Below are 12,403 nucleotides of genomic sequence, written 5' to 3' on the forward strand. Positions count from 1 at the left end.
GCAGTGGTATTCCAGGGGGGCAATTGTAATCCTTTCTACTGTTCTTCCAGGCTGTGGCAGCAAGTGACGAGAGCAATAAAGAGCCGCGATCAAGAACAAGCGACACAAGAGAAGTTTATTCTGGAGGAAGCACAGCGCAAAGCCGCCAAAGAGCGTAAAGAGCAATGTGAGGGCTGGGTGACACAACTCTTCCAGCAGGATGTAGTGACAAAGAACTGGCAGTACAAGTTCACTGAGTACGTGGCCCTCATCACACTCTCTTGTATATTGTAAAGGAGGTTTAAAATAGTAACTCTCCTGCCCATATGCCCTGGTGGGTAAAGCTACCATCCAATTAGTAAAAGGTCCTATGGGTAAGGAATTTCCCAGGTTCAATCTCCTGAGTTAGCTTACCTCACTCAGGGCAGCTGTACAGCCATTACATTGGCACTTGGAGGGGCAAAAAAAATCAGGTAGGGTTTCTGCTGCTGACTGTTGTCCAATCACCCCTGCTGGAAAGTGCATGTGTGTAGAGATCAGGCGAGGACAAGACTGAGCTCAGATGTAATACCCTCCCCTGCTAAATAGCCTGCCGACACTGGAGTTGGGGTTTTCCACTTCTGTACTAACCAGCCCAGGTTTTCCTCCCATTCGCTTTAACGGAAAACTGCCTGAGAGTCAGAAGGAGCAAGTTTCGAATCCCACTTCAGACAGTCCTGGCGAGTTCCAGCTCTGAACTCTGGGTTGACATCCAGTGGGATACTCACAACCGGTGGGTGCAGGTGGCCCTCCCTCATCATATGAGCCCATAAAACCCTTTTGCCATATAAGACTAACTACCCTACTGGCTGGTGTAAAGATGGTTACAGCCATGGAAGGAGCGTTCACGTCGTGGCCTGTCAGACTGTTAATCAACATGGAAATACTTCCACTACTTCACGCTATTCTCCAAGGGATTCCAAGTTTTCCTGATTATCATCTAGAGCAGTGGAGCAAAGATCTGATAATAGAGCAGCATGACAGTCGCAATTCATAAGAGATGGCCTCCATTTTAGCCCCATGGAGGTGCACTAATCCTTGTGGGAACCCTCCGCTAAATGCCTGAGAAGATTATGCTTGATATGATGCTTATCTGTTTTTTCTCCTTGCAGTATATATCCCTGGGATCCAACAAATGACATCATCCAATTTGAGAAGGATGGAGTCATTCAGACGAGTGTCCGACGTAAATCTCCAACAATTAAGTCAATGGATATCATCAGCAACAGCAGTCAAATAAGACGGCAGGTCATGATCAAAATATTTGCACCATTCAAGAGTTGTCTGTACTGAATCATAGAATTTTACAACACAGGCATTCAGCCCATCACAGCTATGCCTGCTCTCTGAAAGAACTATCCAGTTAGTTTCATTGCCCTGCCCTTTTCTTTTTCAAATATTTATCTACTTCCCTTTTAAAAGCTATTATGGATTCTACTTCCACCACTGTTTCTGGTGGGGGAATTCCATGTCCTAACAAATGTGTAAAAAGATTTCTTCTAACCTCTCCCTTCATCCTTTTAGTAATTATCTTAAATTCATACCCTCTGGTTACCTACTCCCCAATCAGTAGCTATAGCTTTTCCTGATTTTCCTTACAATTTTGAACATCTCTATCAGATCTTCTCTGTTCTAGTGAAAATAGCTCCAATTTCTTTAGTCTTTCCTGATAACCAAAGCTTCTCATCCCTAGTCTCATCTTAGTAAATTACTTCTGCACCCTCTCCATTACTTTGGCATCCTTCCAAAACAGGATGTAATATTGTAACTGCAGTGTAACCTATGATTTGTATAGATTTAGCATTACCATTTTGCTTTTGTACTTGTGCCACTATTTATGAAACTTATTTTACAGCTTTAAAATCAACTTATCCTCTCACTTTTAAGGATTTGTGTATCTAAACCCCTATTTCTCTCTGCTCTTCTACTCCTGTTAGTATTATAATCTTTGGGCTATGATTAGACTAGCTGTGGGAAAAAAAAAAGTAATTTTAGGAACAGAAAAGGTCATTAGGCTCAACAAGAGCTGACTGTGTGAATCAGTCCTATTTTCTCATATCCCTTGTATGTACTTTGTTTCTGGATCTGCCTCCTGAGCATGGTCAAGTACTCAATATCTGGATCTAAACTAAGGGCCTGGGCTGAGTGTAGTCCGCATATCCAGCACTTCCCATTCCCTATTTCCCCTTCAGTGCTTTCAGACCCCATTTCTCAGTGCACCCACAACCTAAATTTCACTCCAGTGCACCTACTCCCAGTACTTCCATGCCCCACTAGTCCCATTTAGACAACTCAATGCCCCAGCAGCCTCCTTTATTGCCCAGTTTTCCCAGTCCCCAATTTACTCTAATCTCCCCCAGTGCTCAGAGAGAGAGAGAAAAAAATGGAAGACAAAGGTTGAGAGGGTGACACAAAGAACTACTGAGTGAGGCTACTCTTACAGTAATAAAAAGGTACTTCAATATCCAGAGGAATTACATTACTGAAACCGATATAGTACTTAACAAAATAAACAATTTAAAAACTTTCCTTATGCTGTTTCTTGTTTGTTTTTCTTGTTCTACCTTCCTTCATATCTGTCTTTATATTTTAAATTCTATAGTGTTTTTCCTTCTCTGTGAGCTTGTATTTTGCCTGAATTTTTATTTATTTATGCTTTAAACCCCAATCTTTCTCCTGTGCCTCCACTACCCTCTACTCAGTTGGAACTCACATCTCTTGAATTCAGTCCCTGGTCGGGTGAAAATCCATTCCAAATGGCAATCTTTCAGACAATCAGAAGACTGAATATTAAAGTTGATCTGGCCCCATCATCAAATCACAATTTGACTTCCTTTTTTGGGTTGCCCGTCTGTTATCCAACCGAACAATACCAGCTTCTCTTCATACTATGTTTACTTTACACTGTCATATCTTTCTTATATGTTAACGCATTGTTCTTAATGTTTGCACTATATATGGGTGCAATTACAAGATTTATATGAAGAAAAAAGTATTGTATTGGAGCATCTATGAGTTAGTACATCCTTTCTCTCCTGCATATTGAACTGTAGCTGTCTGCATTGCTGACAAATGCTTTCCGTTAGTAGGTCTCGGTTCAGGAATATATTGGGTGTAAACCCAGTGACCATCCGGCACCAAACAGGTCACAGAACACAGAGAGCAGTTGTTCGACACCAGAACCAGTACAAGACAACTCATCTGATGAGGGTAGGTGCTCTATTTCCCTGAATGCTCAGAATGAACTCTTGATATGGTGGCACATTACCAGGTCCTACGTTATTGGAAGACAATTAGGCTGAAAGATCCATTACCTGAGCCAAGTACAGATTTACATCAGGTTTAGGGCCTCCCAGTGGCAATCACTTGCCATCACCCAAGATGTATGATGGTTAACCTGCAAGGGACAACCTTCCCAAAACATTTAAGGAAATTGAGCATAATCAACTGTAAAAATAGGCTGAGGACCTCCAGGGGTAAACACACCGCTCAGTTCCACACTAGGCAATGCATGCCAGAAAAGTCTTGTCTATTTTGTGCTGAGTTAGTTGATCTCAGCCAGGGCAAGAATTGGTGAGTTACAGTTGGCCCTGGTTTAGGGAAGGGAACAGTCAGCCAGGGTTCCTAGTCCTGATCTCTATCCAGTGACCCCCTGGAAAATGCATGTGTGTGTTTTGGGTGAGGACACGATCAGGATCAATTTTGATGGTCCCCATAAATGAACAGCCTGCTTACAATAGGTTATATTTTCCTCAGGGGTTCACCCATCTTTCGTCATAACTTCAGCGGAAACCCCTTAGAAACAATGTTAACAGCTCTTTACACCATTCCTTCGGAGTTTCTGCGTATCTGCTGCCAAAGTTACAGTGGGAGATCAGGAGAATCCCCTTAGAAATTATACCCCAATGTCTAGGCTCACATGTGAAGAATGGGTAGCCAGGGCAAGGCAATGAGGGACTCCTAGCGCCCACAGAAATTGACCCAGAAAAAGTGAATACCTTCAGGCAAGAGGAGGTCTAAAGGGAGAAAAATCGAAAACTAAATAAGTTTGATGGCCGTGCAGTTGGAATCTCAGATTATGGCAATTACTTCTAGCCTTTGGTTTGATCTCTGGGAGACAAATAGTAATGAATTTGGCAACAAAATACTGCATGGCCTGATCCCTAAGTGCTAAAACACAGTAGGCCGTGATCAGCCTGGCTCTCGGTGTAAACCCATGGCTTTTTAGCCTCCTTGTTCAGGTGGGTGGAAAACTCACATTCTCAGTTCCTCAAACCTGGATGTGATTCCCAGGGTCAGGTTATTCATTCACAGTGTTACAATGGGCCTCTCAATCACTATGCTACCAGTCCAGTTGGATACACTAGTGCAGTATGGAAGACAAAGTAGCATTGGTTTGGTTTGGAGTTATAGAACGAAGGGCATCCTCTCCAAAAACAAAGAACACATGGAGTTAATACGGATATCTAACCTGGCAGTGGACCTGAATGCTACATTATATTTATTCTGTATGTAAAAACCCCAACAAGAGAGGAAGAACTGCTGGATCTAGTAATAGAAAATGAACCATAACAGATAAGAGAAGCAAGCATAGGGGATCATCTAGGCAATAGCAATCACAACATAATACAGTTTAAGATAAAGATTGAGAAAGACATAAAAAAGACCAAAGTAAGAAATTGGAAAAAAGCCAATTTTCCAAGGGATGAGAATGGAACTAGGGAAAATAAACTGGAAAAAATTACTGATAAACAAAGAAATAGAACAGCAGTGGGAAACATTTAAAACGGTGATCACTAGAGTCCAAGAGAAATATATCCCATTTAAAAAGCAAGAAAAAACTAGCCATTAATGGTACACCATGGATGAATAAAGAAATAAGGGCAAAATTGAAACTAAAGAAAAAGGCATACACTAAAGGAGAGGATGACAAAAGGGAATACGAAAAGGTTAGGAAAGAAGTCAAAAAAATTAGGAAGGCAAAAGAGAAACTACGAAATTAAATTATCAAGGAATATAAAGAAATAGTAAAGTATTCTACAGACACATAAATAACTAAAGAAAAATCAGGATAGGGCCACTAAGGGATACATACGATAAACTCATAGGTAATGACAGCGAAATGGCAGAAATATTGAATAATTACTTTGGCTCAGTATTTACCAGGGAGACTAACATGGTGGGCATGACATATGAGGAGATCAAAAAAGATGTTAAAACATTTAAGATAGAAAGGGATAATTGATAAACTAATCAAATTTAGGGAGGATGGTATTCGCACATATTAAAAAGAAGTTAAGGAAGAGATAGCAGAGGCACTATCAGATATATATAAAAATTCATTAGAAAAGGGAATAGTGCCAGAGGACTGGCAAACAGCTAATGTGATTCCTATATTTAAAAAAATAGAATCAGTCCAGGGAACTATAGACTAATTAGCTTAACGTCAGTGGTAGGAAAGATAATGAAATCCTTACTCAAAGATGTAATAGAAAAACATCTAGAAACCAAAAATATAACAGAGTAGTCAGCACGGATTTCAAAAGGAAAGGTCATGCTTGACCAATCTTATTGAATTCTTTGAAGAAGTAACAAAAAGGGTAGACAAGGGTCCAAGGAGTAGATGAGGCAACTAGCCTAGATGCATTTAAAGGGAAGCTAGATAAACACATGAGGGAGAAAGGAATAGAAGGATATGCTGATAGGGTCAGATGAAGTAGAGAGGGAAAAGGCTCATGTGGAGCATAAATACTGGCATGGACCTGTTGGGCCAAATGGCCTGCTTCTGTGTTGTACATTCTATGTAATTAATTATACAGTTTAAAAAGATGCAGTCTAGACCCGTTACATATCAAAATTGGAAACTTCATGGCAGACTTCTGTTAGTGCCAACCTCAAGCTCATAACATCAGCTACAGTTAGAGCTGGCTCCTCTTGCATTTTAGCAGAATCTAAGGGCAATCTAATAGCTCTTCACCAAAGAGGAAATGGTTGAATCCAGGTTAATGCATACACTCTGTATGAGACACAAAGTGGCTATACACTGGGGAGTGCTTGGATGAAGCCCAATAATGAGCTCAACTCTTACTCCCACCACATGAATGTAAGTCAGAGAGGCTGGAAGAATTCAAAATCTGGCATTCACTGCAAGAACAAATCCTGCTTTATCCTGTAAACAAAAGAAACAGAGCATGAGATGTTTCCATGTAATATAGGAGGGGAAGTGTCAAAGGCTCACACTCCTGCTATGTTAAGTAATACTTCTAAAACAGAGCCAATAGGTATCTGGTTCAGGATGGGATCGAAGGTCTATGGATAAATACAGATAGAGGCTGTATTTACACTGAAAAGCTGCTGGTAGCCCTAACTTTAGAGGCAGCACTGAAATGTAAATGTGGCAGTGTCTGTCTCTCTAGCGCTGTGTGATTTTTTTTTTTGTGTGTATGTGTCACTAGAGGTACAATGCTGGTGGTGGAGAACATAAAAGGCTGCCACCAACCACTGAATGCTCAGCCCACTTGTACCTGCCGAGCACTCAACACACTCCCCTGATAGCTCAAGTATAGGCCCAATTCATTGTTTCACTGTTATAAAGGCCATAAGTTAGAATCATAGCAGCGTTACAGAAGGCAGCCATTTGACCCATTGAGCTTGTGCTGGCTCTTTGTAAGAGCAATCCAGTTAGTCCCATTCCCCCACTCTTTCGCCGTAGCCCTGAAAATTCTGCCACCCCTGCCCCCCCCACCTTTAAATATTTATCCAATTCCTTTTCGAAAGCCACAGTTGAAAGCCACCACCCTTTCAGGCAGTGCATTCCAGATCCTAACTACTCACTGTGTTATTCCTCATGTCGCCTTTGTTTCTTTTGCCAATCACCTTAAATCTGTGTCCTCTGGTTCTCGACCCTTCCACCAATGGGAACAATTTCTCTTTATTTACTTTATCGAAACCCTTCAAGATTTTGAACACTTCTATCAAATCTCCTCTAAGGAGAGCAACCCCAGTTTCTCCAGTCTATCCACCTAACTGAAGTCCCTCATCCCTGGGACCATTCTAGTAAATCTTTTCTGCACCTTCTCTAAGGCCTTCACATCCTTCCTAAAGGGCAGTGCCCAGAATTGGACTGCAGTTATGGCCAAAGCAGTGTTTTATAAAGGTTCAACGTAACTTCCTTGCTTTTGTACTCTATGCCTCTATTTATAAAGCCCAGAATCCTGTATGCTTTTTTAACCGCTTTCTCAACCTGTCCTGCCACCTTCGAAGGTTTGTGTCCTAATCTCTCTGTTCCTGCACCCCCTTTAGAATTGTATCATTTAGTTTATATTGGCTTTCTTCGTTCTTCCTACCAAAATGTATCACTTCGCTGCATTAAATTTATTCTGCCATATGTTCGCCCATTTCACCAGCCTGTCTATGTTCAAGAAAGTTCAGAGGAGAAGTGAAGGAGGAAATTAGAGGGGCAAAGAGAGAGTATGAGAATAGACTGGCGGCTAACATAAAAGGGAATCCAAAAGTCTTCTACAGGCATGTAAACAGTAAACGAGTAGTAAGAGGAGGGGTGGGGCCGATTAGGGACCACAAAGGAGATCTCCTCATGGAGGCAGAAGGGATGGCCGAGGTACTAAATGAGTACTTAGCATCTGTCTTTACCAAGGAAGAAGATGCTGCCAGAGTCTCAGTAAAGGAAGATAGTGGAGATACTGGATGGGCTAAAAATTCATAAAGGAGAGGTACTAGAAAGGCTGGCTGTACTTAAAGTAGATAAGTCACCTGGTCCAGAAGGGATGCATCCTAGGTTGCTGAGGGAAGTAAGGGTGGAAATTGCTGAGCTACTGGCCATAATCTTCCAAACATCCGTAGATACGGGGGGTGGTGCCAGAGGACTGGAGCATTGCAAATGTTACACCCTTGTTCGAAAAAGGGTGTAAAGATAAACCCAGCAACTATAGGCCAGTCAGTGGTGGGAAAACTTTTAGGAATGATAATCTAGGACAGACTTAACAGTCACTTGGACGATTGTGGATTGATTAGGAAAAGCCAGCTTGGATTTGTTAAAGGCAAATTTTGTTTAACTAACTCGATAGAGGGTAACAGAGATGGTAGATGAGGGCAATGCAATTGATGTGCTGTATATGGACTTTCAAAAGACGTTTGATAAAGTGCCGCACGGTAGGCTTATCATCAAGATTGCGGCCCATGGAATAAAGGGGGCAGTAGCAACATGGATACAGAATTGGCTAAGGGACAGGAAACAGACAGTAGTGGTGAACAGTTGTTTTTCGGACTAGAGGGAGGTGTACAGTGGTGTTCCCCAGGGGTCGGTGCTGGTATATATTAATGACTTGGACTTGGGTGTACACGGCACAATTTCAAAATTTGCAGATGACACAAAACTTGGAAGGGTAGTAAACAGTGAGGAGGATAGTGATAGACTTCAAGAGGATATAGACAGATTGGTGGCATGGCCGGACACGTGGCAGATGAAATGTAACAAAGAAAAATTCGAAGTGATACATTTCATTAAGAAGAACAAGGAGAGGTAATATAACCTAGAGGACACAACAATAAAAGGGATACAGGAACAGAGAGATCTGGGGGTATATGTGCACAAATCGTTGAAGGTGGCAGGGCAGGTTGAGAAAGCGGTTAAAAAAGCATACGGGAGCCTGGGCTTTATAAATAGAGGCATAGAGTACAAAGTATGGAAGTCATGATGAACCTTTATAAAACACTGGTTTGGCCACAACTGGAGTATTGTGTCCAGTTTTGCGCACTGCACTTTAGGAAAGATGTGAAGGCCGTAGAGAGGGTGCAGAAGTGATTTACTACAATGATTTTGGGGATGAGGGACTTTAGTGACGTGGATAGGCTGGAGAAGCCGAGGTTGTTTTCCTTGGAACAGAGATGGTTGCGAGGAGATTTGATAGAGGTTTTCAAAATCATGAAGGATCTGGACAGAGTAGATGGAGAGAAACTGTTCCCATTGGCGGAAGGGTCAAGAACCAGAGGACATAGATTTAAGGTGATTGGCAAAAGAACCAAAGGTGACATGAGGGAAAACTTTTTTTTAAAAAAAAAACACAGCGAGTGGTTAGGATCTGGAATGCACTGCCCGAGGGGGTGGTGGAGGCAGATTCAATCATGGCCTTCAAAAAGCTACTGGATAAGCACTTGGAAAAAAAAATGTAGGGCTATGGGGATAGGGTAGGGTGGGGGAGTGGGACTAGCTGGATTGCTCTTGCATAGAGCAGGTGCGGACTCTTTGGGCCGAATGCCCTCCTTCCGTGCTGTAACCTTTCTATCATTCTATGTCCTCTTGAAGTCTAATACTATCCTCCTCACTGTTTACTACCCTTCCAAGTTTTATGTCATCTGCAAATTTTGAAATTGTGCCCTGTACAAGTCCAAGTCATTAATGTATATCAAAAAAAGCAGTGGTCCTAATACTGACCCCTGGGGAACACCACTGTATACCTTCCTCCAGTCCGAAAAACAACCGTTCACCACTACTCTCTGTTTCCTGTCCCTTAGCCAATTTCATATTCATGCTGCCACTGCCCCTTTTATTCCCTGGGCTTCAATTTTGCTGACAAGCCTATTAAGTGGCATTTTATCAAACGCCTTTTGAAAGTCCATATACATAGCATCAACTGCATTGTCCTCATCTACCCTCTCTGTTACCTCATCAAAAAACTCAATCAAATTAGTTAAATACGATTTGCCTTTAATAAATCAGTGCTGGCTTTCCTTTATTAATCCACAGTTGCCCAAGTGACTATTAATTCTGTCTCGGATTATTGTTTCTAAAAGCTTTCCCACCATCGAGGTTAAACTGACTGGCCTGTAGTTGCCGGGTTTATCCTTATACCCTTTTTTGAACAAGGGTATAACGTTTGCAATTCTCCTCTGGCACCACCCCCAAATCTAAGGAAAATTATGGCCAGCACCTCTGCAATTTCCACCCTTACTTCCCTCAGCAACCTAGGATGCATCCCATCTGGACTGGGTGACTTATTTTCTTGAACCATCGCCAACCTTTCTAGTACCTCCATCAATTTTCACCCCATCCAGTATCTCAACTACTTCCTCTTTTACTGTGACTTTGGCAGCATCTTCTTCCTTGGTAAAGTACTCATTTAGTACCTCAGCCATGCCCTCTGCTTCCATGTGTAGATCTCCTTTTTGGTCCCTAATCTGTCCCACCCCTCCTCTTACTACCTGTTTACTATTTACATGCCTATAGAAGACTTTTGAATTCCTTCTTATATTAACCGCCAGCCTATTCTCATACTCTGTCTTTGCCCCTCTTATTTCCTTTTTCACTTCTCCGTACTTTCTAAATTCAGCCTGGTTCTACTTGTATTATCAACCTGATATCTGTCATACGCCCACTTTTTCTGCTTCATCTTACTCTCTGTCTCTTTCGTCATCCAGGGAACTCTGGCTTTGGTTGCCCTATCTTCCCCCCCTCATGGGAATGTACCTAGACTGTACCCGAACCAGGTCCTCTTTAAAGGCTGCCCCATTGTTCGATTACAGTTTTGCCTGCCAATCTTTGATTCCAATTTACCCGGGCCAGATCCATTCTCAACCCATTGAAATTGGCCCTTCTCCAATTAAGTATTTTTACTCTAGGTTGCTCCTTGTCCTTTTCCATAATTAATCTAAACCTTATGATACTATGTTCACTGCTCCCTAAATGTTGCCCCCATTCCTCAGAACCAGATCCAGCAATGCCTCCTTCCTCGTTGGGCCAGAAACATACTGATCAAGAAAGTTCTCCTGAACACTTCAGAAATTCCTCCCCCTCTTTGCCCTTTACACTATTACTAGCCCAGTCTATATTAGGATAGTTGAAGTCCTCTATAATCACTACAATTATGGTTCTTGCACCTCTCTAATTTCCCTGCAAATTTGCTCCTCTATATCCTGCCCACTAATTGGTGGTCTATAGAATACACGCAGTAGTGCAATGGCACCTCTATTGTTTCTTAACTCTAATCAAATAGATTCTTTCCTTGACCACTCATGGACATCCTCTCTCTCCCCCCAACACTGCAATATGCTCCTTAATCAATACTGCCACCTCCCCCCCTCCTTTTTTACCTTCCCGAAACACCTTGCATCCAGGAATATTTAGTACCCAATCCCACCCTTTCTTGAGCCACGACATCATATTCCCATGTGGCTATTTGTGCTTGCAGCTCCCCAACCTTATTTATCACGCTTCATGCATTTACACACATGCACTCTAAACCTATCTTTAACCTTCTCACATTCTCTTAGTCTGATCCCTCCTAATACTGTACAATTTCTTAGTCTCGTGCTATCTGTCTCTCCCAATCCTTGTGCACCTTGTTTCTCCTTTCTAATGCTGCACCCTGGTACCTATCCCCCAGCCAAATTAGTTTAAACATTCCCCCACAGCACTAGTGAACATCAATGAGGACATTGGTCCCAACTCTGTTGAGGTGCAATCTGTTCATCTTGAACAGGTCATTCCTGCCCCAGAACTGGTCCCAATGCCCCAAGAAACTAAAGCCCCCCTGCCTGCACCATGTCTCTAACCAAGTATTAACCTGCCTTATCTTCCTATTTCTGTACTCACTTGCACATGGCACTTTTGAGCTCCTGCTTTTTAATTTCTTCTCTAGCTTCTGAAACTCTGACCGCAGAACCTCATCCCTTTTCTTTCCTATGTCATTGGTACCTACATGGACCACGACTTCTGCCTGTTCCCCTTCCCCCCACAGAATGTTCTGCACCCTCTCCACGATGTCCTTTACCCTGGCACCAGGGAGGCAACACACCATGTGGGACTCATGTCAGTGGTCACAGAAATGCCTATTTGTCCCCTGACTATGGAGTCCCCTGTGACTACTGCATTTCTACACTTCACTGTGCCCCCTGTGCAGTCCTTTGCCCCATGGTACCATGCTCAGGACTGCACTCCTTCAAGGTGTCATCACCATCACTGGTACCATTTTGAGAGTGGCACACACCCAGAAGATTCCTGCACTGCCTGCCTCTTCCCACCCTTTTGGATGGCCAAACACTTGCTATCCTGAACTCTCTGTGGCTGTGGGGTGACCACCTCTTGGAACATACGATCCAAGAAACCTTCAACCTCCCTTATGCTCTGTAGTGACTCCAACTGCCCCACAAGCTCAGAAACCCTCAGCTTGAGCTTGAGTAACTGGAGGCATTTGCTGCACATGTGGTCCTCCAGGACACATGAAGCATCCTGAAGTTCCCACATGGCACAGGAATTGCAGGCAATGGGTTTCAGCTGCCCGTCCATTATATTTAGAAACCTTTTTTTTCCCCTATAAACTGCCTTTAGATACTCTTATTATTAATTTACGTACTGTTTACTTACCACGAT

At 42.6% G+C, this 12,403-nt stretch overlaps 1 protein-coding gene across 5 annotated transcripts in view; it reads left to right on the forward strand.

Annotated features, from left to right (window-relative positions):
• The window catches only part of osbpl5 (oxysterol binding protein-like 5), a 171,355-nt gene that overhangs the window by 153,184 nt on the left and 5,768 nt on the right, over positions 1 to 12,403 (forward strand). For all 5 annotated transcript variants that reach the window (XM_067993733.1, XM_067993735.1, XM_067993732.1 and 2 more), the window contains 3 exons: positions 51 to 236; positions 1,131 to 1,266; positions 3,108 to 3,228. In XM_067993733.1, coding sequence (XP_067849834.1) covers positions 51 to 236; positions 1,131 to 1,266; positions 3,108 to 3,228 — 443 coding nt within the window. The remainder of the gene's footprint in view (positions 1 to 50; positions 237 to 1,130; positions 1,267 to 3,107; positions 3,229 to 12,403) is intronic.

Source organism: Heptranchias perlo, chromosome 12 (genome assembly GCF_035084215.1).
Source record: "Heptranchias perlo isolate sHepPer1 chromosome 12, sHepPer1.hap1, whole genome shotgun sequence".
Taxonomy (NCBI): domain Eukaryota; kingdom Metazoa; phylum Chordata; class Chondrichthyes; order Hexanchiformes; family Hexanchidae; genus Heptranchias; species Heptranchias perlo.